Source organism: Paramacrobiotus metropolitanus, unplaced genomic scaffold (assembly GCF_019649055.1).
Source record: "Paramacrobiotus metropolitanus isolate TYO unplaced genomic scaffold, Prichtersi_v1.0 Parri_scaffold0000218, whole genome shotgun sequence".
In the NCBI taxonomy this organism is placed as follows: Eukaryota; Metazoa; Tardigrada; class Eutardigrada; order Parachela; family Macrobiotidae; genus Paramacrobiotus; species Paramacrobiotus metropolitanus.
The window spans coordinates 84,783-110,199 of NW_026570438.1; the positions used below are offsets into that span (position 1 = coordinate 84,783).

The 25,417-nt window shown below is 41.6% G+C and overlaps 6 protein-coding genes across 6 annotated transcripts; 5 read left to right on the forward strand and 1 right to left on the reverse strand.

The window, feature by feature from the left end:
• Window positions 1–2,830: 2,830 nt before the first annotated feature.
• LOC129601189 (solute carrier family 2, facilitated glucose transporter member 2-like) lies at window positions 2,831–6,562 on the forward strand. Its single transcript, XM_055499932.1, has 3 exons — window positions 2,831–3,529; window positions 4,489–5,139; window positions 5,889–6,562. Exons 1-3 carry the CDS (start codon window positions 2,878–2,880, stop codon window positions 6,356–6,358), a joined length of 1,773 nt encoding a protein of 590 aa, XP_055355907.1. The 5' UTR covers window positions 2,831–2,877; the 3' UTR covers window positions 6,359–6,562.
• A 1,234-nt stretch (window positions 6,563–7,796) lies between these two features.
• Window positions 7,797–9,531, forward strand: LOC129601185 (eukaryotic translation initiation factor 5-like). Its single transcript, XM_055499926.1, has 4 exons — window positions 7,797–8,510; window positions 8,641–8,728; window positions 8,876–9,048; window positions 9,130–9,531. The coding sequence occupies exons 1-4, from the start codon at window positions 8,436–8,438 to the stop codon at window positions 9,469–9,471; spliced, it is 678 nt and encodes a 225-aa protein (XP_055355901.1). The 5' UTR covers window positions 7,797–8,435; the 3' UTR covers window positions 9,472–9,531.
• A 633-nt stretch (window positions 9,532–10,164) lies between these two features.
• LOC129601183 (ATP synthase subunit C lysine N-methyltransferase-like) lies at window positions 10,165–13,935 on the forward strand. Its single transcript, XM_055499924.1, has 6 exons — window positions 10,165–10,753; window positions 11,262–11,298; window positions 11,395–11,501; window positions 12,371–12,579; window positions 13,136–13,203; window positions 13,275–13,935. Exons 1-4 carry the CDS (start codon window positions 10,286–10,288, stop codon window positions 12,572–12,574), a joined length of 816 nt encoding a protein of 271 aa, XP_055355899.1. The 5' UTR covers window positions 10,165–10,285; the 3' UTR covers window positions 12,575–12,579; window positions 13,136–13,203; window positions 13,275–13,935.
• LOC129601186 (mitochondrial fission 1 protein-like) lies at window positions 13,377–16,308 on the reverse strand. Its single transcript, XM_055499927.1, has 6 exons — window positions 16,050–16,308; window positions 15,900–15,959; window positions 15,674–15,806; window positions 14,993–15,069; window positions 14,391–14,496; window positions 13,377–13,749 (listed from the first exon to the last, which is right to left on the reverse strand). The coding sequence occupies exons 2-6, from the start codon at window positions 15,942–15,944 to the stop codon at window positions 13,658–13,660; spliced, it is 453 nt and encodes a 150-aa protein (XP_055355902.1). The 5' UTR covers window positions 15,945–15,959; window positions 16,050–16,308; the 3' UTR covers window positions 13,377–13,657.
• Window positions 16,309–17,314: 1,006 nt separating this feature from the next.
• Window positions 17,315–23,808, forward strand: LOC129601184 (uncharacterized). Its single transcript, XM_055499925.1, has 5 exons — window positions 17,315–17,451; window positions 18,131–19,180; window positions 20,070–20,727; window positions 22,162–22,271; window positions 23,758–23,808. The coding sequence occupies exons 3-5, from the start codon at window positions 20,125–20,127 to the stop codon at window positions 23,759–23,761; spliced, it is 717 nt and encodes a 238-aa protein (XP_055355900.1). The 5' UTR covers window positions 17,315–17,451; window positions 18,131–19,180; window positions 20,070–20,124; the 3' UTR covers window positions 23,762–23,808.
• Window positions 23,786–25,076, forward strand: LOC129601203 (uncharacterized). The gene is made up of 4 exons (XM_055499945.1): window positions 23,786–23,791; window positions 23,855–23,881; window positions 23,965–24,345; window positions 24,423–25,076. The coding sequence occupies exons 1-4, from the start codon at window positions 23,786–23,788 to the stop codon at window positions 24,747–24,749; spliced, it is 741 nt and encodes a 246-aa protein (XP_055355920.1). The 3' UTR covers window positions 24,750–25,076.
• Window positions 25,077–25,417: the final 341 nt, after the last annotated feature.

Below are 25,417 nucleotides of genomic sequence, written 5' to 3' on the forward strand. Positions count from 1 at the left end.
TTGGGTACAGCCAAGATGGCTGCGGAACGAAAAGGCGACCTTTCCAACCGCTCATGAAAACAGTGAGTGCAGCACTGCATTTTATATATTTTGTTACTATATATTATCCTGCTCCGTCCGTAAATGTCGAATTCCACTCATAGTTCCGCTCCACAAGTAGAGTGCCATTCATAGGAAATCGCACTATCGTAATAACCGTAAAAAATTAATGTTGTAAGCTGCTTAACTAGTTCGTTATAACAAAGCAATGCCGGCATCATTAATTCCGGAATACGACAGTGCGATAAAGCTACCAGTGATATATGGCGCGTTGGTCATTCACCTCGCTACACTGTAAGACTGCTATGCAGAATTTCAGTTGTGGCAGTGATAATGCTTTATTAATCATATTGCTAGCACGTTTCTGTTAATTTTGTATTGTACAGTTGCCACAATGGTGCATTTTGTCGCGGTGGTGAGTGCCCGATGTTTGGAAATCCAGTTAAAAGTGTATAACACCGTGTGTAACCGTCCCAAACGACCGGTCGTCTGAGACGACCGCCGGTCGTTTCAGCCTCTAAACCGTCCGAAACGACCGGGGGCCGCCAAAACGACCGCCGTAAATTTTGCCCTATCAGTTTTTTTTTAATTTCGTGTCCGGTCGTTCCTGCCGGAGTGTAATTCTTGTGTCCGGTCGATTCTGCCGGAGTGTGATTTCGTATCGTATTCGTATTCGTATAACGACCGTATTCGTATAACGTATAACGACCGGATACGAAATTACACGCCGGCAGAAACGACCGGATACGAAAATTAATTACATTCATTCGTTTTGTTCGCGACTGAAAGAGCGAAAAAAACTGGTAGGGCAAAATTTACGGCGGTCGTTTTGGCGCCCGGTCGTTTCGGACGGTTTAGAGGCTGAAACGACCGGCGGTCGTCTCAGACGACCGGTCGTTTGGGACGGTTACAACCGTGCACAGCCTACATTGTAATTTATTATTTATGGGAAACGTGTAATCATTGTACTTACTTGTAACTCGTAAGCAACCGGCAGTGTGATTCAACAGTCACTGATAGTAAAAGTGTGACTATGAATTTACCGTAATCATGTTAATAGAAAAGTTTACTAAAGTGTCCCTTCCTTGCACTTCGACATTTTTCAACAACCGCTCTCGTTTACTGTACGTGTCAAGCCTCCGATCATCCACGTATTCATGAAAATGCAAAAATTCAGAATTTACAATTTTATACAGTCGATAGTGTTCCTCGGACTTTTGCACAACGTCATTTGTTACCTTCATGCACTTCCCATGAAACATTACTAAAGTTAGAACTTTGTGACACAACGGCACCAGACGACATGTCCAATTGCCATTTGCCGATATAAGCGGCGGTCGAATTGAATGCTGGTCACAGTGAGCACTGGCCGAAGTGATCCCGTGCTATCCAAAATAAACGCCACCGAAATGATCGGGCGCGATCAGAATCTCCTAAGGTTAAGAGATATAGACTGTACTGGCAATTACGGCAACTGTCACGTTTTATCGCTTGTCACTAAGCTGCCAGTGTCAGGTGACACTGCCACTTTTTTATACCCTGCCCCCATAACTACCTATAAGGTGTCCGGTGAGCACAAGTGGGTGCAGACGAAAACTGGAGCCGTTACAATAATTTTATTACTGAAGTTTCCTGGATATCCTGGCACGCGTAGTGTGCACTTGCGTTTATTAAGAGGAAATCACCGCTCGATACTGTAGCAGTATGGGCAATCATCCTTAATGCCAATGGGCGTACCGTACACATTTCGTGTGCACTGTGTTAACGTCTACAATTTGCAGTAGTCATAAAAATTATTAATTAAAAGTTGCCGGAACCGGAGCGATAACTTTGCAGCATGACGAGGGTACAACTGTAGTAGCCATAAAATAACTAAACTTAACGGAATCGGGCTGCTAACTTTGCATGACCAGATCACGGGAACGCTGCACAATTCTCTTAAATACGACCAATTAACCAATTATACAAACGTATTGTTTATGAGCCATAGTCCGCAATCACGATAGTTGTACGGTATTCAAATCGGCTTTCCGCTTCTCTGTCAGCAGCTAAGCAAGCTCTACAGACTATAGGTACTGTACATAAAAATGTGAAAGTACTGCGCGTTTTCGCAGCAACTATTTGAAAAACTCATGCGACGTCGAGCTAGGTGCACATATGAGTACAACTGCACAAGAAAATTAATAAACTGGTCAACAGAAACTGACGAAAAACCGTTAAAGCGGCTATAGTATACCGGCAAGAAAACACGCTAAGCACCGCTCGTCCTTTGATCGCTTATAGCATAACCGGCATGCAAATTCTCCTATGCACGTTCAGAATTAAACTTGTCCAGCGTTTTAAAATGCTACTATTCGCTTTCGCAGAGTATTTTACAGAGTATATGGCAGCTGCACATACTCGTAAATATGACGCCAACTTCCTTTCATTAATTTTCCTGTTGAAGTACGTATCGTTATTTTACCAATAACTGGCGTATGAGGGAAGAAAGTTCAATCCGATTAGAAACGCGTTAACGATTCGACTTTCTCTAAAAAACCATACATTATACATTAGTCGCATAATTCCAGAATTTCAAGTTTGTCAAGTACGGATACCAGGAAGTAATTTTTTATGAAATGTGGCGATTCATGAGGTAAACTTCAACAAATACTTCCACAATTTGCCGAAGAGCGGCTAGTATCGTGTTCGGCACGAGCTGAATCCGGTTCGTAACTTCCTACCGAACAGGCCATTAGCCGCTGTGGGCAAATTGTGCATGTGTATGCTAGTGTGAACGCAAAGTCCGAATGTAGTTGCGAGTAGAATCATTAATCAGCTGTTAATGAACTTCTGCATATGTCAATGTGCGTGCTACCGAAGCGTGTTACCATTGCAAATGCGCTGTTAAATGCGCTGATTAAGCTACCTGTACATTATATTGCAGTATACGCAGATAGAAGTTCCTTAATTTGCCGTTGTTTGTTGTTGTTTCCTTACTTTGTTATTTGTGGGTGTTGGTGTTGTAACTGCAGTATGGGAGAAACACTCAGTGGCGGCAGCGTCCGTGACCGTTTAACCGCCACAACTTTCTTCGCCTGCTTAATTGTGGCGCTCTCGTCGTGGTTCATAGGCGGCTACACTAGCGCTCTGGTCAACGTTCCACAGAACCTGATTATTCAATGGATTCGCGAGATACAGTGCGCGCGCATAACGGATCATCGACCGCCGCTGAATGATACGCAAAGCGATGTCGTTGTGTGGTGCTCCGTTGTCCCTGCTAATGAGACATTCCTCCATCTGCGCGGCAACGAGCGTTTGGCGGCCGTATGGAGTATGATCGGATGTGCGGTCATGTTGGGGGTGTCGCTGGGATCGTTGGCGACGAATTATCTGGTGGAAGGGTTAGGACTCCGCAGGACGTTGCTGCTGTACAACGTTCTGGAGATCTTGGGCAGCATCGCCGCCGGATGTAGCGTGACGACCAGATCGTACGAATTGTTTATCATTGGTAAGATATCAAGGCAAGATTGGGGTCACCGACATTTCGTCGACCGACACAATGCCGACCGCAATACATCGACGGTCACGAGATCGACGGTTAAAAAACCTATTTAACTTAAGAAAACTAAGAAACTCAGTAGACTGAGATGGTTTAGCTCTAATTCGGCGTCGTTACGGGTCGGCATCGTGTCTGTTCGACGACGGGACGGCCGATGAATCAACAGGTCACCTCAAGATTGGTAAAAATTTTGCAAGTTAAAGCTATTTCATCAATTGGCCTATACAATCAGCTGATTAGGTTATTACTGATGCGCGCAGCCATTTCGCTTTTTATATTTTCTTTAAATTTTATTAACCTTCTTTTGACTAATGTCACCCTTTTTCACCCTCTTTGACTTTTGCACACTCCTCGAACATTTCTTAATTGACTTCGTTCATCGTTGTGAAACTGACTTTTCAGTTAACTTCAGTAACAATGTCTTAGAAGAAAGAAAGACATACTGCATATCAACGAAAAACGATAATAGCGGAATTCGGTTTTCGCGCTTGCAGTGCAAACGAACGATAATAACAAATGCCTTTTTTTCAGTCGCTTTTGTGGCGAAAATAATTGGCAAAAAAGATCCTGCAGATCCTAAAATTAATGCTTGATGATAATTAATGATTGCTTATTTTAATTAATGATTGCTTATTTTAGTGAACTTCAGTAACAATGTCTTAGAAGAAAGAAAGACATACTGCATATCAACGAAAAACGATAATAGCGGAATTCGGTTTTCGCGCTTGCAGTGAAAACGAACGATAATAACAAATGCCTTTTTTCAGTCGCTTTTGTGGCGAAAATAATTGGCAAAAAAGGTCCTGCAGATCCTAAAATTAATGCTTGATGATAATTAATGATTGCTTATTTTAATTTGTTAAGCCGATGACCTAAGCCCTACAAAATAATGTGTACATCATGTACAGGACGATTCATCTTTGGACTGGGAAACGGTTGTGTGGTTTTATGCGGCGTATACGTAGCGGAACTCAGCACCAATAAGCATCGCGGCGCGTTGAACGCTCTGGCCACGGCATCGTTCAGTGCGGGGATGCTGGTGGCAAATATCATGGGACTACCGCCGATACTCGGCAATCCCGATACCTGGCAGCATATGTGCTGGATCGCTCTCCTGCCCAGCCTCCTTTTTATCGCGGCCTACCATTTTCTTCCGGAAAGTCCGCGCTGGCTCTGTAGGAAAACACCGGACACCGGGAAATTGGAAAAAGAACTGCAGCGTCTGCGGGGTCGCCAGAACGTGGACGCCGATATCCGCGTCCTCCACCAGGAAGTTGAATCAGCGCGCAAATTAAGCAGTCAAAAGCTGTCGCTGTTGGATGTGTTGCGTGATGAGTTCTTGCGGAAAATTTTAGGCATCTGCTTACTGGCGATGTTCGCGCAACGCTTCACCGGCTATTCCGCGGTGTTCGTTTATTCCACGGAGATGTTCCGCCAATGCGGATTGACACAGGCGCTAGCCTCCTACGGAACCATCATTTTAACCGCTGTGTGCGCCGTGGTGGCTCTGTTTAGTTCCCCGTTGCAGGATATGGTTGGACGTCGACCGATGCTATTAGGTGGGCCCACGCTCAAGGTCTGACTCTGACCACAACACACTGACAACCAAAACTTTGATTCCGCCCAATACAAACAGGTTCTTAAGTTTTTTGGTTATTCTTAGGGTTCCTACCAGGAACCCTAAGAATAACCAAAAACCAGGAACTAGGAACTTCCTAGTTATTTTTTTCTGAGGTCCTTAGGTTGGACTTCGGTTATTAGGTCATGCCTGTTTTATTTTCAGGTTTTCTAGTTTCTTCTTAGTTTATAAGAAACCTATAAACCAAGAAGAAACTAGGAAACCTAAGAACGTTCGAACATAAAAACAACCCTAAGACCCTGTGAGGCCTAAAAAAACCTAAGAAAATCAGAATTCGAGCAGCCAGAGTTACGGTTTTTGTAGTCAAAGTTTGGGGTCACGCGTTTTAGTGGTCGGAGTCAGACTTTGAATATTAGAGTAAGATTTTGAGTATGAGGACAGGCTTAGTATTCGCGATCACCTAAAAAACTAGCGAGAATTCACGATCACCGTGCCCGGGTTGTGCAGAACAGCCAGTCACCTGCCAGCCACCAAGGGAAAGCAGCCCAGTGACACACCACACAGCCATTGGACTGGACTGCCTTCCTTTGCTGGCTGGCAGGTGACTGGCTGTTCTGCACAACCCGGGCACGGTGATCGCGAATTCTCGCTAGTTTTTTAGGTGATCGCGAATACTAAGCCTGTCCTCGTATTCAGAGCTAGAGTACGAGTAGATAACTCGCCTTTTAGGTGGACTGGTCGGCTGCGCACTATGTACCGCGGCGATGGTGATTTTCACGGTGTTGACGAAGTACGCGGTCTGCAGCGCGTGTCAGTATGGCACCCTGTTGGCTATGGCTCTCTTCATGGTGAGCTACGCGCTGGGTCCGGCCAGTGCACCATTCCTCTTTACGGCAGAAATGTTCGGGATGAACTCCCGGCAAGCCGCTTCCGCGTTGGGCTATCTCGTCAATGTGGCGTTGGCGACGTTGATAACAGCGGTGTTCCCCGTCATGCAGGCCTATTTGATAGAATGGACATTTACGATCTTTACCGGGATTACATTGATTCTAGCCGTGTTTTTATCGCGGTTGCTGATAGAAACTAAAGGAAAATCATTTCTGGAAATACAGAAGACCCTGGAGGATCGGTTTGGTGCGGGAGCAAAAGCGTCGCAAGAACCTGCACTTTCTCAGTGCAGTGACCTTCGAAAATGCTAACCATTATCTAAGAGGCTGCCTGTCCTTATTAGCCTAATTGTACAACGTTACAAGCGATTAATGTGTTGCGCACGTGACGTGCACAGATGTTGCATTTGTACATAATCGGCGCGCTGCATTTTATCGTTTTGGTACTGTACTTCTACAGTTCTACCACTGTTACCATTTGGGTTGCTTAATATTCGGCTTGTCATGCGCTTTAAATCAGCGATAAAACGGGCCGGTCCGCTGGTGTCTCCATTATATTACTCTTTTAACTTACTCGTTAATGTACATATACAGAAGGCATCAGTTGCGCACAATACACCTGGTGCATATACATGTACCGTGCAAATCGTTATTGATTTAGTCAGTTTAACGACGCAAATTGTGTATATCTATTAAGATAATAACAAAAAAAAACGAAAGATTTGAGATCAGGTATCAGCCAAAATCTAAATTTTATCACGCGTATCCCGAAATGCCTATGAGTGATTTCTTCCAATCTTCCGTGCTTTTCCGCAAATATGTTTTTCCTATTTGGCTGCGCTCAGATTTCACGAAGATCTCCAAGCTAAACGTTTTAGAGGAACGAATTTTAAAGACTTCCGGCACGCGACGCAGGTGGCACCGTGACTAATTTACATATTTAGAGCCTTTGAATCATCCACTCCTTTGATCCATTCCTCTGATTTCCAAATTTCCTACCCGTAGTCTCAAAAAAATTTTTGATTTCCAGAACTTTTCTAAAAACGCGATTTGAGGTTGTCAAACACGTTAAACTTATTATTTTAATTTTCCAAATTCCTGAAGCGTTTATGCTTTTAAGTCCGTCCGCATGCCTCAAAATAACGATAAACTTTTCCTGACTCGGCTGCGCAAGCTTTTACAATTCTAGAATTTTTAAATTTTTTATACTGCAGAATTTCTAAATATTTCTAAATATTTCTAAATATTTCTAAATATTTCTAAATATTTCTAAATATTTCTAAATATTTCTAAATATTTCTAAATATTTCTAAATATTTCTAAATATTTCTAAATATTTCTAAATATTCTAAATATTTCTAAATATTTCTAAATATTTCTAAATATTTCTAAATATTTCTAAATATTTCTAAATATTTCTAAATATTTCTAAATATTTTAAATATTTTTAAATATTTCTAAATATTTCTAAATATTTCTAAATATTTCTAAATATTTCTAATATTTCTAAATATTTCTAAATATTGCTTATTCTAAAGAATTAAGTTTAAAGAATAACCAGAAATTCTATTCTGGAAATACGAGCGTACCTAATCAGGTAATGTCGTCCGTATATAAATATTTTTAAAATGGGGCATTCATAACTGTATCAGTAGGCTGCTGGACGAGTCAATGCCCCCTCTCGATGGCAGTCACCATGAGTCAGAGCACCCCTAACTCACTTGAAATTTAATTCACATGTAAAAAACGATTTTCTCGTTCTTTCAACGGAATTGAATAATGTCATCGGTTTCTTTGCAGTCTGCGCCCTGATTATACCATAATATTACTCGTATTACAGACGATTTGGGCTTTGTAATTATCGATGATCTTTTTTGACAAGAACGATTAATAGTGACGTAGTCGTTAATTTCGTTATTTTAGTAACACCTATGATGCACCAGTTGTGAGTTTATGCGTTGCAGGGTTATTTTCCCGCGGATTGCGTCGGGTTTTCGTCAAAAAATTTCGGCGTGCCGTTGGGTAACGGTGCAAACGCTTCCGTCATCATCCGGTTCTGGCCACAAGTGCTACAGTACTCTGTTGTTCAATATCAATAATGCTCGGATCGCGACAACACCATTGCCAACACATTACACAGGCCTCTTAAGTTCATCACCCGTCGTCCAGCAGCAACAGGAGACTGCTGCTCCTACGTCCGAACGGCTTAATCAACCAAGAAGGTCCGAGTTTCGGGCCGATTCCCACACACCCAGGTGAGATCACCGAGAAGCAGCGTTCCACAAGGACCGGATCGTGAGTGTCAGTAATTCGCGTCAGAGAAAAAAGAGCCACTGCACTCCCGTTGCACTTTTTCCATCCATAACGTAACATCCAAACAACTGCGAAAATGACGCTCATTAACATCGACAGAAGCAATCCCGACCAGTTTTGTCGTTACAAGATGCCACGACTTGTCGCCAAGGTGAATTTGATTCAATTTTGATAGTTTTTCGCCCATTTACAAACCTGCTACTAGTCAATAAAGTTCAGTAATGATAAAGCATGTAAAAAAAAATCGTAAATTAAGTTTGATTCGCTTTACGTGTTGTTAGGTGGAGCGATGTCGAAACAAAAAAGACCGGAAAACTATCGTTGTAAACTTGAAAGAAATCGCTGCATCCTTAAATAGACCAGCAGCCTGTGAGTGCTTGAAATTAATGTGACTTCTGCTACGAATATGATTGACGCGATGGTCACCTTATTTATTGCGATTTATTTTTCTGTTCGAGATCATTTGATAATAGATTGAGCATTTCAGCACGGATTTTCTATGTGCTATCAATGTAGATCCACTGGAATACTTTGGCTGTGAATTGGGCGCCCAGGCCATGATCGACTCGAAGAACGATCGCTACATCGTCAAAGGCGCACATGACGCGCACCGCCTACAAGAAGTGCTTGATGGGTTTATCACGAAATTCGTCTTGTGTCAGAACTGCAATAATCCCACGACCGCGTTGGTATGACGACATACTCGTAAATTCAGACTACGAGTATATTGTATAGAATGCAGTAATGCACCTAATCCTTTGGTTCTGTAGCAAGTATACCCGAAAAAGAACACGATCGAAAAAAAATGCACGGCTTGCGGCAACAGTTGTATTGTGGATATGAAGCACAAACTGACGTCCTACATCCTGAATAATCCGCCAAAATTGGAACTAAGAAAAATACCAGGGTTAAAAAGAGTAAACGGAGTTGGTGTGGAAGTTCCCGCGGAAAGTGTAGACGAGTATCTGAGAATGTCGTTCGAACTCGGGCCACAGCCTGAGATTATTATGGGGCCTACATTTTGCGATTTTTTTGCTGCGCTTTGGCGTATTGTTAGATTGCCTGTTATCATTGTTGTGATTGTCTTTATTGTCCATAAATGTTGTGAATAAATGCTACAATAGGGCCACGAGGTTTCGAGTCTTGTGTCGTTATTTATGCGTCACATCGGAGTGTCCACATTAAAAATTAATTAAATTCAGTTCAACTACGTACGCATGTATCTATGCGCAGTCCGAACGTCTTCAATAGCGCCAGTTGGCATCAAGTAATAATGTCTAACAATTAAGGGATTTGGCCCGGTCCATTATCATAGAAGTATGCATATTTATACCGATAGGTATTCGATGAAAACACTCCATTAGAAAAAGGATAATTTTCTTTCTACCGGAAAACGTTATTTTTGACCAATTTACGGATGATATCGAAGTATAGAAAGTGCATAATCGAAATAAAATTTTATTTCGACTCTTAATTTGATGATATTTCGACATCTAAAAAGCAACTGGTCGCGCGCTAGCGTGACCCCAACACGTGTACGACAGTACGAGTATTAATATACAAAACTAACGATAAAATACTAAAGCACTTCCTCTTAATATTGTGTTCTTCTGTAATTTGCGCTATTAAAAAGTACCGGATGTACATACGTACCGCCTACCGGATACGTGTTATATGTACCGGAAACGGGAAACCGTAACAATATGTATCCACCGACACCGTGCCACCCGCCGTAGTTTGCCATTGCGGCGCGGTCTCGCCTCATTTTCAGTAGTCAGCGGCAGTTTGAATATTATATTCATTGATCTTCTCGTCGATTTTTAAAGGTGTACCTTTAGACATCTTTATCGATCGTTTTACACTGTAATTTATTGTGCGTCGGGCTACCCTTAATGCCTGCCTTATCATTGTAACGGCAGTGGCACCATGATGCCTGCAGTCAGCACGCCAACCGCCCTACAGCCCAGCCCGCAACCCTCAGCGGCCGATCTTGAATTCCTCAGCGAACTCGGCATCTCCTCTTCCACATTTTCGCCGCGCTCCGACCCGCGCCGCCTCCGCACCCTGGTGATCGGCTCGTGTGTGGCGGGGACCCTGGGCCTCTCGGCGCTCCTCGTCCCCTTCGTCGCCCCCGGATTCCGCCGGGTGGCGCTGCCGTACCTCCCCGCCACCAGCACCCAGGTGCAGGCTATCTTCCAGTTCCTGTCGGGATATCGTCCGCCGTTGCTGTCCAGTGCCACGGCCAACCGAATCAGTGCTGATGTAGCCAGTATTAATCCCCAGAAAATGCAGTTCGCGCAACGCCCGCGGGAGGTGCATGGCGACGCGGAGGAAAATGCGGCGTGGATCGCTGGGAAGAAACTGATCGATCTCGGTTCCGGTGACGGGCGACTGGTACGTTTAATAGTTTAATAAGCAATTTTTACTGCTTTTCCGTAGTTTTTATTTACTAATAATTTAATAATAAGTGTAGTAATTTCTGCACCTTTCTGGACACGTTCTCCGTGATTTTGATGGCGAAATAAATCAGTTTTATCAACTGGTAAAGAATTTAATTTAATTTTCACATTTTTTCCGTGTTTACGATTTTTATAAAGAAAACTGTAAATAAAAAAAATCTGTTGATAAATAAATCTAAAAAAATTTTTAAAAGTATATACAATTATCTACTAAAGCTTTAGTGGTTTTTTAAAAGTTAATGATTCGCAGTATATATTTTTTAAAATTGTAATTTATGGCCAATAATTCACATAAAAATTGATTTAAATAGGCTCGTTTTGAATTTTTATGCCGTATTATGTCGCGTTTAGTTTTCTTATTTTTTCTGGTTTGCGTTGCCATGAAAAAAGGTTTCTCTTGAGCTGGAGCATTTTTTTGCTTATTGTGAATTTATTTTTCTAAGGTGTTAGCGGCGGCACAGCACGGAATGCAAGCAACAGGTAAAATCGATTTTTTCGTAACGGAAAAATCGACAGAAATATTTGCGCCGTTATTACGATTTGGATAATTTTGTATGATTGTTACGCAATATTTAGGCGTGGAATTAAATTGGTGGTTGGTGGTGTGGAGTCGTTTCCTACTGCTCAAGGAAGGCGCTGCACTGCGGAAACGCGCTGATTTTTATATTCGGGATATTTTCAAGGTACAGCTTCCATTTCCACCCCGGAATTGTTTTTCAGATTTTTATCTAATAATTTTAGCGACTGACGTTGATCGGGAAATAATTTATTGTGAAAATTTTTCTGTGCTAAAATGTTAATTTCAGTCTTGGCATCGAAATAATTTCTGGCAATTATCTTGAAACTAAGTTGACCTGAGTAAATAAATTATTTTAAAAAAAAGGAATGAAAAATAAAAATAATTTGTTAAAAATATTTTGAAGCATTTTTTCAAATATTCCAATTTAATCTGAAATGCTTTGCCCTAAAAAAATGCCGTTGACTACGCTTAATTCGCATACCGTTGTACTGCAGCAAATTGCCAGTCGCGCCGTACTAGTAATGTGGAGAATTTCGTAGTGTAGTGGGTTCAAGTGAGTGACAACGATACGGCACATCCCAAATGATAGGATTCGTGCGTTCCTTTCATAAGTGCTTGCTGCGGAGTCGTGACTGCAAAATTAAAATTATCATTTTTTCAGTCATTTACGTAAAACAGGTTTGAGCGCCTAATGTCAGTTATTTCGTTAAAAAATGGTAAATAATTTTTTTATTTTTAAATTTGCAGGAAGTCATTTTAATTTGCAGTTTACTCCAATTGGGGATTTTTCTTTATTAATTTGGCAATAACTTGATTTTTGCTCTTCAGCTTGTGCCCGTTATTTCATTAAAAAAAATTGATAAATTTTTTTTGATAAATTTTTTGAATTGATAAATTGATACATTTTTTTTAATTGATAAATGTTTTGAATCTACCGATTTATTTACATGAAAATTATTTTTAATTTTTTTTCTTGACGTGATTTTGGATAACTTAATTAACAAATAATTGTCGTATTTGCCGGTGTGTTAGACGGATGTGTCGTCCTACGACGTGATCGTGTTGTTCGGCGTGGACGGGATGATGGAGCCGATCCGGGAGAAACTGCAGCGGGAGATGCGGGATGAAGCGCTGTTCATCGCCTGCCGTTTCCCGCTGCCGCAGTGTCGCGCCGTCCGCACCTTCGGTTCCGGCGTGGACACCGTCTGGGTCTACCGGAAGTCCGATCTCCAGTGAACAACGTAATTGATTTTACGTGCAATTCCCTCAGATTACATTAATTAATCCCTAGCATTTAATGGTTTGAATTATTTTGAAACAGTTTTTGATTTAAATAGTTCTTCGAATCAAAATGATTTTCTACTAAAAATTAATATACCTTTACAACAGAAGGCCAGGAAAATTGCGATGAATCTAAATTAATATGAAATTATGAATTACCCTAAAATTTTAATTTTAATGTTAAGTACCCTAAAATTTTAATTTTTAAAATTTTAATTTTAAGTCTTGATGTCCTACTGATGTAACATTAGAAAGTCAATGTCATCCGCCGTAAAATTATATTATTTAAATGTTTTGTAAAGGCTTTTAATTACATCAGTTTCCTGATTTAACAAAATTCCGATTTCATCCTTTTTTAATTTAAATTCAGTTGCTGTCAGTTAAAATTAAACATTGTAATTATGAATTATCTTGGAATAATTCAGTTTTAATTGGATTTTTAATGTGAATATTTTTAAAATTAATTTTTTATGTTGGTACTTGTTTGTGATTTGGTGTGGATTTTTCTTTTTATAGACCCGCTGCCACAGACAGTGGAGACGCGAATTGACCTTAGAAAATGTTGAGACAAATTCTTCGCTGGCGTAAGTAGTAATTCCGACTTCCCAAAAAATAATTAATTTAAAATTTAATTAAGAAAATTTATTAATTACAGGGTGAATTTTGTGGACGACGACTGGACGGAAAATTGTACTAATTTGATTTTTCATATCACATTTTGGGGAATTTACTGCGTGACGCTCAGTGTGTGTATGTTGTGCAGTACGAACGAGGTGCTGCAGGGCATTTTTATTCGAAACTCCGTGATCAAAAACGCTAAAGCACTATTTGTGATTGACAGGAAAGCTCATGCAATCCGACGTCATACATAATTGACGAAAAACCAATTAAAAGCGACGCAGACAACGGGCAGACAAATGGCGGATTTAATAAACATTTATTATGATTAAAACGCCATCGTTGAGGAATGAGGCCAGCACAGTTATCACGCAGCAGAAAAAAATCCGCAAAATTCCTCTGTTGTGTAAAATCGACCAGTTATTTCTTCTTGGCCAGCAGCGCCACGAGGCCCATCGCCCCCAACACCGTGGCCCCGCCCAACGCCACCAATCCCATCCCGATGAGGCCACCTGCGGAAGAAAACAAAATTAATTTTGTAATATTATTTTTTTTATTTTACAGCTTTAGATGCCTTTTTTATTAAAATTCCGAGCTTTTTGTTCCACTCTATCGAGCGCTTGATAATAAATTTTCATTTTACTGCGGCAAAAAAGAGTACCGTGTGACTGCAACATCGTACACAATAATTATTTTTGATTTTTTAAAAACATTAAACAGATATTCTTCTTTAAATGAGAAATTAAACTCAATTAGTTCTTGAATTAAAATCACAAATAAAATTTGTATTAAAATTTTTCGTTAGTTTTTATTGCACAGAGGATTTTGGTTCCATGTTGATGAACTCGGGCATAGACGCGATTTTATTACAATTTATTTTATACAGAAACCCCAATTTATTTTCATAGTTTTATGGGGATTGTTAAAATAAATGTGCATTTTACTACCAGAAAAATAATAAAAAATTATGAACTGGCCTGCATGCAATTTTTCCTGAATTTTCTTTCAAAAATGAAATTACCGGATTTCTAAGTGAGAAAAAATTACAAAAAATACAAGGAGGATTTCGACTATTTTTCGATAAAGTGCCCACTGAAAATCATAATCATAAATACTCAAAGAAAATACGAAATAAAATTTCCCGGACACTCACTCTTTTTCAGGCGATCCTCGATGACCCGCTTGAGATCCTTGGCCTGCATGTTGCCGGGCTCGGCCTTCAGCAGGGTGTCGATGCACTCCAGGGCCAACTCGAATTCCTATGCGAGAGCACAAGCAACCAATCAACAGAAAATTAATCACAAATTTTGTACGTATTTAAATCAGCGATTATATTAATTTTAAAGGAATATCCCACTAAATGAATAAAAAACACCAAATCCTAAAAATACAATCAACAGAATCAGAACTTTCATTTTAGTCTTCCTTTTCATTTTTTTAAGCTTTATTTCATATTTTCGGGAACTGAATGATTATCTGGACTTAATATGGGAATACTTATTTTTCCTGGTGGAAATTTCTAGTAAAACTTTGCACTTTATCACAGTACTTAATATACAGGATTCATTGTGTGAAATGACAACCAAGAAGCTGCTATAAATTTCTAGCAAGAAAAAAATTTTGGTTCATATTACGTTCAAGAACATATGATTTCAGTTGAACGACGGACAAAACTACCCAGGCGTCCGGCCAGCGCTATAGCCCTGCACTACGAAAGCTCCAGTGAAATGTAGTGATCTTTCTAGCACAACTTACGCGGATCTTGGTGTAACCGACGGCGGTGAAGAAGAGACAATCACGCCGACCAGCCTGCTCGCCATTTTTGTACAGATCTGTTCAACAGAAAAAAACACGTGGAATTAATTCACCAACATAAATCAATCGGAAAAGAAAATGCTGAATTTATCACGTCAATACATTTGTAAATTTCTGCTAATTTTAAATCAAGCAATTTTTTAATTACGTTTTCTTAATTTGCAAAAACGTTTCTTCATTGAGAATAATTACAAACAAAACCGGTAATTATTTCACCAACGCAAATCAAACTGAAAAATGGACTTAAATAACAGAGTTTAAAAATAACGTAAATAATCGCAAGACACTTACTCAATTCAAATTGATAATTTATTTCTTCAGTTCCTCAGCTTACGAGAAATTTACAACAGTAAATTTTTATAATTTAAATTGAAGGTACATGTATTTTTTTTTAAAATTGGCAATTATCACGTAGCCACCAACCACAGCAGTTTAAAATTAAATCCACGGATTTTCTATCAAATTAAATTATCGACAAAAAAAACTCCATCACTCTTCGGAACAGTTCCACAATCGACGAAATAGTCACTTATATAATGGAAACAATCAAAAGTACCTCTGACACAACGCTCATGAAACCTAAGCAAAGAATGGATTTTCGCTGATTAACAGTTGACTCACATTTGAAGATCTCGATCCCGCGCATAACATCCTCCTGCTTGCGACTGCGCACCAGACACCAGCCGTAATCAAACGCCGTGTTGTACTCCACCTTCCCGTTGGCCACCTCCTTGTCGTACTTCTGTCCGTGCAACTACACACCACCACCATTTTAGAAACATGTATTTTCATCACAGAACAACCTGAAGCGTCATCAGCGTCGCAAAGCGAAGGACCCAGTACCCACCTTCAATTCCTCGGGATCAATCGTCTCATCAATCACAGCCTCCATTCTGACCAGAGATAACTAATAAACAGAGAAGATCACTGTCTTAATAATCGTTAATATTATTATTAATAATACAACCAGGGGATAAAACCTGTTCAGTAGACGCACCAGGAGAATCGGGACAGAAAACTACCCACACAGAAAACGAACTGAACGCTTGGCAGTCGTCACTATTATGGAAGAGGATTGGATAATCACAATATGACTACTTCCAGAGATGTAGAAATAATTAAATAATGACAGTAAAATACAATCTCGACAAAAAAATTTACGTAAAATATTATTCCAATTTCCAAGGGACCGTGGAATAAATAAGTTTGTTGTTGACTGTCCAAGTTTCCAGTGTGCGTTCGCCGTTATGTCATCACATTGACGAATGTAGCAACTGGAAAATCACCAGCCGTATGTATGAGCACATGCTCAGCACGCCGTCTCCTCGAGGCGGTGCGCGCGATGCAGTATAACCAAGTACCCAACCGCCCCCGGAAACTGAATTTCGTTGAAAAGCATTTTTAATTTTTCGATTTTTCCACCTAAAATGAAAAGCTGCAAACAATTGTCAGAACTTGTGTGTCATTTTTTTCCGTTTCACGGGTAATTATGCTGTAGAATTGGGGATGTAATGCATTAAAAGTGCAGAATTTTAAATTATTGCTGGTCGACTGTTGAGAATCACGAACATCCGAACTCAGCAGCGCGATGCATGTGTACAGAGGCAGGATATATCGCCCGAACGCGTGGAACGCCCTGGACGTCCTCGTCGACGGCGTCCTGCAGCACGGCGTGATTATCAACTTAGCGAAGGATGGTCTGATCATTGATTTCCGATGCACTGAACAGCGCGCGCAGTTGGTGAAAGACGGGCGCATCTTCCGCTTCTCCACCAGCAGCAGCGACTACTCGCTCCCGCCAGCGACCGCGGTGCAAGTTTTATTGCACCGTCCGCCCGATGGCGCGTGGATCTGGTATCGTGGGACGATAATCGACCTGGGAGACTACGACAAGGAGCGTTTTGTAGGCGTGCAAGTGCCGCTGCGGGAAACCATCCAGGAGCTGGTTCTGTCATGTATTGAACGAACGGCATAATCTTTTATTATGTCCGCTCGGGACAGCAGCAAACAACCAACTAAACACTAGACATGGCAACAATAACGGACAACAACAATACCGTTGCTACGGCACATTAGCCAAAGGCCATTATCCATTTCACGAGATACTCGTACAATGTTTGTACGAGTACTACATACACTACAGGTTCCCCGTGGCCAAGTGCGCCTACCGCCCGCGGACGGGAATTGGGAGGAGTGCCGTGTGATGGAGAAGGATTTTGTGGTGCGGCGTGGAAAACTGCCTGATCCTATCCCGCAGATGGATCACCGTTGTTAGGGGAGATCTTTCAAAGGACCTGACGGAGAGCTTTTACCTCTCCTTTATCTCATTCTCTCCGCGCAAGGGGACTCTGGACTATCTCCAGCGGCAGGATGCCAGTCCAGTGAAGACGCGCAGCATGGTCAGCAACGGATTTGGTAGAGTTGTTGGTACACGCAGCTCCCGAATGTCCGCCAATCCTAAATTTTAAATTCTTAAATTTTTTTTTAATTCGAAAAAGGATGGTAACACCCAAAAATGATTGCGCCCAGCGACATTTTTTTCCAAATTGAATTTTAAATGATTCAGAATAATTCACAACTTTTGAAATTCATTTGAAAAATTTTTGGACCATGATGCAAGGAAACTTAGTTCGGTGTGAAAACGATCTTCACGGAACTGTGCGTTTACGTACAAAATTTGAAGAGGGTCGGGTGATAACGTGACTTTTGATTCATAATTTTTTTAATTTTAAAGTTCTGGAATGCCATTGTCCCGTGACTTCCCAACCGAATTCTGCGCACACCAACGGTTTTTACGCCGATGTATACAAATCATATTGCTATAGAACGTCGTAAACGAATGCATAAAAAGTATTTGCGCGTGCGCGAAAGCGAACGTTTTCGCAGATGTCCAGGCTTTTTGCACCATATACCGGACACTGCCCGTATTATTTAGTGGCTGGTAACTTGGTACCATCTTGAAGGCTATTATAAATGCATACATCCGTGTGTTTTCGTAATTACGTATTACGTTTAATTAATTAATTATTACGTTTAATAGTGTATCTTAGCATGAACGAAGGATGTGTCTGGTTGCAGGCATCTGTTATGGCTTTGGCGCAAAAAGAAGAAGCGGTATCTACTCCAGCGCCGCAATTGCTTCACCACGGAACCCATCCACCGCAAAATGGTGAGCACGAGCGAGAGCGCCACTACCACTGCGAAATGGTACTGGGATTGTGGAATTGGAAAAGCGTGACGTACGCTCTTCGTGGCGTCAGACAAATTTTATGCTCTTGACGAAGACTTATTGCAGCAGCAAATTATTTTTTAGTAATTTTGTAAAAATTTATGCCGTTACTTAGGCCCGCTTTCTCGCTAAATGATGTAGTTTAGTTGATGTAGTTTTTATCCGGCACACGGCTTGATAAGTACTATAGTAAACCTGCAGCAGTTGGTTGCGAAACAATTTCTAGCAGTTTCTACAGCAAGTTATTTAACCGTCTGCCGGGCACTCGGTGCCTCTCATGTCCAAGCGATAAAAATTCGCCTATGGTGCAACGTACCGTCATAATCTGCTCTTCGGTCCCGTTGTCTTCCAGCATGGCATAGTCCGCCAGTCAGCCATCGATCCGCTCCGCCAATGCCGATCGATTCAGCGGCTGTCTGAGAATGAGACCACGTTCGAACACATCCCACAGCTGCAGTTCAATTTCCTCGAGCGACTGCTGCCCGCTGAAGGCGTGCAGCGCGACATCCGCTCCCACATTGTCATCCGACATGTGACAGTCCTTCAGGATCACCCTGTCGCATAGAAACTGCTAGAAATTGTTTCGCAACCAACTGCTCCAGGTCTACTAGAGTACTTATCAAGCCGTGTGCCGGATAAAACTACATCAACTGCTAAATTTAGCGAGAAAGCGGGCCTAAAGTAACGGCATAAATTTGTACAAAATTACTAAAAAATAATTTGCACCGAGCGCGAAGCGCAAGGTGCTGCAATAAGCCTTCGTCAAGAGCATAAAATCTGTCTGACGCCATGAAGAGCGTACGTCACGCTTTTCCAATTCCACAATCCCAGTACCATTTCGCAGTGGTAGTGGCGCTCGCATTCGTGCAATAATGTGGTTCGCAACCACCGCTAGTACAGTAAGTACGAGCGCAAGCAATAAAATACAAGTGCCGCGTATAACCTCTCCGATCTGGATGTCACCCAGTTGAACACACTGACGGCGGCGGTATTATGCAACCAATTGCTGGATTCTGGCCAACTAACAGGGCATTAAGCCGTCTCTGCCGAACTTGGATACGACTGTTATTCAAAAAGCTAATTCTGAATTCACCCGGGCCTTGGACGAAGGCCGGGAACGACTACTGAAAAATGTGAACCGTCTGCGTTGACGAACATTGTTTCTAGGCGGTCACTGTTGATAACCTAAGCGTTATCACCTTTTGACTACAGTAATAATGACAAGTTATGCGAGTATTTTGTGCCACATTGTACGAATTTAGGCTGCATCAACTTGCTGGAATTTGTTTATGCAATCCTTAAATTATTAATTTTTCACATTGCGAAACAAACAATGTACAGACTACGGACAACTAATAAGTACTGTTCTGCGTACACAGTGCACCTACAAATCCGAATTCAAGGCGAGTTAGGTGTTGATTTTTGACTACGGCGCTTACTACACAGAGTCGCTCCTAGAGGCGAAATTTTACAGCTCCTACCTAACACACAGGGGCAGTTTGAGAGTGATTTGGATTACTGTGGAAAACCACTTTCCTGTTAAAAAATCAAACCTCCGCGCTAAAAATTTCGCGACGAAAATTCAAGAGGGCACTTCCGGCACTCGAAGCAGTTGCAACCGCTTGGTGTGGCAGCGTGATGCCAATTTATGTGTCATACGCATTTAAGCATCACGCCATCACGGTATTTGAAAATTTTGATTCAAATCCCTTTTCATTTTTCGTCCAGTATTTTTTGTACAGATCTTAATAATAGTAAATTACAAGAAAGTTGCAGAAACCATTCCAGGTTGTCACCGTGTCGTTTGGAACCAAACTGATCTGGCATCACGCATCAATAAATCATGCATGTGTACGGAGACAACAGACATCACAGCAACGCGTGGAACGCCGTGGACGTTCTCGTCGACGGACTCCTGCAGCACGGCGACGTCATCGACGTAGCCAAAGGTGGCCTGATCATTGATTTCCGCCGTGCGGGGCACCGCGCACAGTTTGTTAAATACGGGCGCATCTTCCGCTTCAGCAACAGCCAGGAAGCGTCAGCCACCGCTGTGCAAGTTTTATTGCACCGTTTGCCCGACGGCGCGTGGATCTGGTACCCTGGAACGACGGTCGACATGGGAGACTACCACAATGAGCATCTGGTATGTGTGCAAGTACCGCTGTACGGCACCATCCCGGAGCTGGTTCCCCGCGACCAGGTGCGCCCACCGCCCGCGGACGGGGAGTGGGAGAAGTTTCGCGTGTTGGAGAAGGATTTTGTCGTGCGGTTGGGGAAGCTACCTGATGCCTGTGGTGCTGATGGATCGCAGTTAGCAGGGGAGATCTTTCAGCGGGACTTGGCACTCTGGTTTGACGTTTGGTGTATCTCACTCTCTCAGTGCAAGCGAACACTGCAGTATCTCCAACGGCAGGATGCCAGTCCAGTTAAATCGCGCCGCTTGGTAAGGCACTGACTTTGTTTTTGCATAATTTTCGCATAGTTTCGGATACTTTTCGCATAATTTTTAGCATCCTCGGCATCGGGCGAAGCTGTACTCAACTCCCAAATGTTTACAATCCTTAAATACAAAAATCTTGAAAACTTTTTCTTGATAATTTGAAAGAAAAAGGTGGTTAAAAACGACAGCGCTAGTACCATTTTTTGAATGTTTTTTGAATGTTTTCAAACCCGAATATTTTTTAAAATGTTTGAAATTCATTTTACAATTTTTAAAATCATGATGGAACGTGGAACGTATGGTTCGGTGTGGAAACTATCTTTGTGCAATTGACAGTGAGCGTTTTTGTCTGACTTTTGGAGAGGATCGATTGAAAACTGAGTCTTTTGATGCATTTCTAATCATTCAAAAGTTGTGGGATGCCATTTTGCCCATCACTCCCGAACCGGATGTTGCGTGCACAAGTGGTTTTCACCCCAAATGTGTAGTGTATACGTTCGTATCACAAATCAGTTGGCTATAAAATACCACAAAAGAATGGATAAAAGTTATTTAGGAGTTCGCGAAAGTTTTCATTCATGTGCACGAATTTGGCCCGGAAACTTTTTGGAAGCCCATTATTATAAGTTTATAACAACCTTGTGCTTTCGCAAACAATGCGCTGTTAACCTATTCTTGATTCTCGCCAGGATTGCAGACAGGCAGTGTGTCATTGTGACGTCGCTAACTACATATTTCGAATTGCGCCTCTAAGCCGGGCTTCATACTAAGGCCGAAAAATGCACCGATGGCGGAATCGAACCCCAGTAGTAATATGCCTGTCTCGACCGGCTTTTAGATGTGGGACGCTGATAAGAGCGTCCCGGGATGACGTCCCGTTTTTTGAAAAATTAATTAAAAATTCAGAAAAAATCGTAATAATCAGAAAAAAATCACCAAAATTATAGATAAATATACAAATATTACCTGGTAAATTCCATTCAAGTATCGCAAATAAAATGTCGAACGGAATGTCATCGGCTAGTAATCAGTGTGGAAAATCAAAGTATTCCGATCGTATATTCCGCTGCTAGTACTGTATATGTAGCAGCACTGCAGCAATAAGTATTTCTCAGACGGAATAGCATCGAGAGGAATGGTATCGCTTAATAATTAAGCGGATAATTAATCAGGGTGTTCCGATGGTATGTTTCGCTACTAACACGGTGTAATATGTAGGAAGCAAGCAGCTCTACCATGTGCGAGCACATTAACAGAAACCACAACAAAATGTCGCTCTGTCAGAAAATGTGCTCGCAGCATGACTGTCTGGCGTGGTAAGGGACTTTGATCCCGTACCACTTTTTTCTGTATTTGAGCGTGGCAGATCGTGTACTGTGTGTGCTTGTGGTACTCCATCAAGCACCCACACAGTAATTATACACATGTAGCGCACAGGAACCCACGCATTCATTCGGCTGTCAATCTGGAAACCGCACTGGACACCCAGCATCCGTTCCCGCGTATAGAACTCCTGCTTGCCATACACAGAGATGTCGCAAAACGAGGTGAGATAACATTTTAATTATTACTGTAGTGCAATCACTGTACTCTCTTGAATAATTGTTGTTATGCTGTGTACTATAGTTGTATGAATAAAATATCAGTAAGTTATGTATGCTGTATGCTTGCATCGTTAATGCATTATCATTATGTATATACTGTAATGTTTTACCATAACATTGTTGTATGTACAACTATGCGCTGCTGTTCCTGCGGTAAATTGTAGCTGAGTAACTGGACAATTCTAATTCAATTTAACCAACATATGAGGATGGAAATTTTAGCGTGATAACGATACGTTAAAATTTTACCAGCTTATATTAATGGGTACATTTTGCAGCGGACTGACAGGGTATAAAAATTATTGAAGCGTACATACTGGTATGTAAATTTTTAAGCTGTGCGTACTAGTACGCAAATTTTTCAGCGGGTCAACCGGGTATAAAAATTTTTGAACAGCTTATGCGGGTATGTAGATTTTTCAGCTGTGCGTACTAGTACGCAAATTTTTCAGCGGGTCAACCGGGTATAAGAATTTTTGAACAGCTTATACCGGTATGTAAATTTTTCAGCTGTGCGGACTAGTACGCAAATTTTTCAGCGGGTCGACCGGGTATAAAAATTTTTGAACGGTTTATACCGGTATGTAAATTTTTCAGCGGACTAATTGGTACTAGAAATTATTACGCTGCTTATGTTGACCCGTAAATTTTTCAGCGGACTAATTGAGGATAAAAATTAATCAGCTGCTTATACTGGCATGCAAATTTTTCAACGGACTAACTGGTACTAAAAATTATTAAGCTTCGCACACCCGTACGTAAATTTTTCAGCGGACTAACTGGTACTAAAAATTATTGCGCTGCTTATACTGGCACGCAAATTTTTCAACGGACTAACTGGTACTGAAAATTATTAAGCTGCGCATACCCGTACGCAAATTTTTCAGCGGACTAATTGGTACTAAAAATTATTACGCTGCTTATGTTGACCCGTAAATTTTTCAACGGAGTAACTGGTACTAAAAATTATTCAGCTGCTTATATTGGTACGCAAATTTTTCAACGGACTAACTGGTACTAAAAATTATTAAGCTGCGCATACCCGTACGCAAATTTTTCAGCGGACTAATTGGTACTAAAAATTATTACGCTGCTTATGTTGACCCGTAAATTTTTCAACGGAGTAACTGGTACTAAAAATTATTCAGCTGCTTATATTGGTACGCAAATTTTTCAACGGACTAACTGGTACTAAAAATTATTAAGCTGCGCATACCCGTACGCAAATTTTTTAGCGGACTAATTGGTACTAAAAATTATTACGCTGCTTATATTGGCACGCAAATTTTTCAACGGACTACCTGGTACGAAAAATTATTAAGCTGCTCATATGGGTACGCAAATTTTTTACCTGACGTATTAGGAATAAAATTATTTACCTATGCATACAGGCATGCTTATTTTCTCATCTATTATTGTTGTCTTCTAGGTGAAGGCTGAGTGGAAGACGCTCTATCATGCCGGTAAAGACAATGCCCAGACCAGGAGGAGAAAGCTGATGAAAAGATTAAAAACTGGATGAATAGGCTAAGCAGTATCTGTACGAGAAAGCGGTACGATTTTCTATACGATCAGGAACAATACATTGGTCTGTATTGTACCGCAATGGATAACAAAATGCATTTGTTCTGTACAGGTTGCGCTGTTTAAAGAAAATCGCCATGTAGAAGAAGCAGCTGCCGCCGTACATCGCACTGTGCTACAGTCCATTGATGAATGCACCCGTGAACTCCGTGAAGTCCAGCTAGGGCTGAATGAATTAAGGGAAGCGGCGTCCAGAGCCCTAGCGCAAACCACGAAGCCGAAGAAGTCAAGAGACTTGTTGCTCACTGTCCTGCGTAAGCGAACGGAACACCGAGAGCTGTACCGTCGGTCAGTGGAACGAGAACCGGATCCGTTGATCCGGAAGGCAGGACAGAAACCGGCGAAGAAAAAGAAGAAGGTGGACATCCTTGATATATTCCAGCCAGACACTTTTAATATGGATTCCGATTTGGACGACAAAGAACTGGGCAAAGTACGTCCCGGTTAAGTATCCTTTTCAATGATGAGCTCGTTGGGACTAATTATTTGTTATGTTCGCATTGTTTGCAGCTGATGCAACGCCATCTGAAATCCTTCAGGAAAATGACAACACAAGCGTTGTGCCAAGCACCAGTGCAATCAATGTTTGCGCGATTGATGAGTCAAACGGACAAGGTTAAAGGGAAATTACGCAAGACGCTGCGTCCTGGGTTGTTTAAGAAGGGAAGCAAGAACCCAAGACGCGAGGTCATGCAGAAATTCATCGAACTCCATGAAACAGGGTTCAAGGCTGACAAGGTCACGGAGTACAAGGAAGCCTTGATGGAAACAATTAAGAGAATGAATCAATGGAGCAACGGTTATGAAAACGGATTGATTGGTATGCTAGATGTCTAGTAGCATAATTGTTGTGGCGAAAACCATGATATAACACATTAAAGTCCACATACTAGCCGCATGATACTGATGCCATCAGACTAATAAACTCTGGACTAATGTTCTAACTGTTATGCCAAGTAATTGTAGTCCGTTTAATCAAGATGTCTACGTAAATATAATGAAGGGAAGAGCCCTGGGAAGAAAAAAAATTAACAATCAATACCGTATCAAGCCAATCAAGTGCAAGCTAGCAATGCTATACAGCTAGGTATATAAAAGCACTCGACGCAACGCACGAACGGCTCATTTCCAGTTTTTGTAAGTCGTTCGCTTACTAAGTCACTACAATGAAGCGTAGCATTCAACTAGAAGGTTCTCCTTGTAAATATTGCAAGTGTGTTCATGACAGCGACGAAGAAGCGCAGATTGTTACGGAGGCGTGTCCCGAATGTCAACCGGTGCCGAAGGAGGTGTTCAAGGATTTCCAACTCCCAAGAGTTTCCAACCGCTTTCCCCACTGCTTCGATCACCAGTTGGAGGATGTACTGAAGTGGTACGCCACGTCCCCCCGGAAGCGACCCAATTCAGCCGGAGAACCAGGCGACCTTGGTTGTGCGATGTGCACATGGAGGGATGGCGTGGAGACGGTGTATGCCGGCAATGCAGCGGACAGTCTTGAAGCGCAA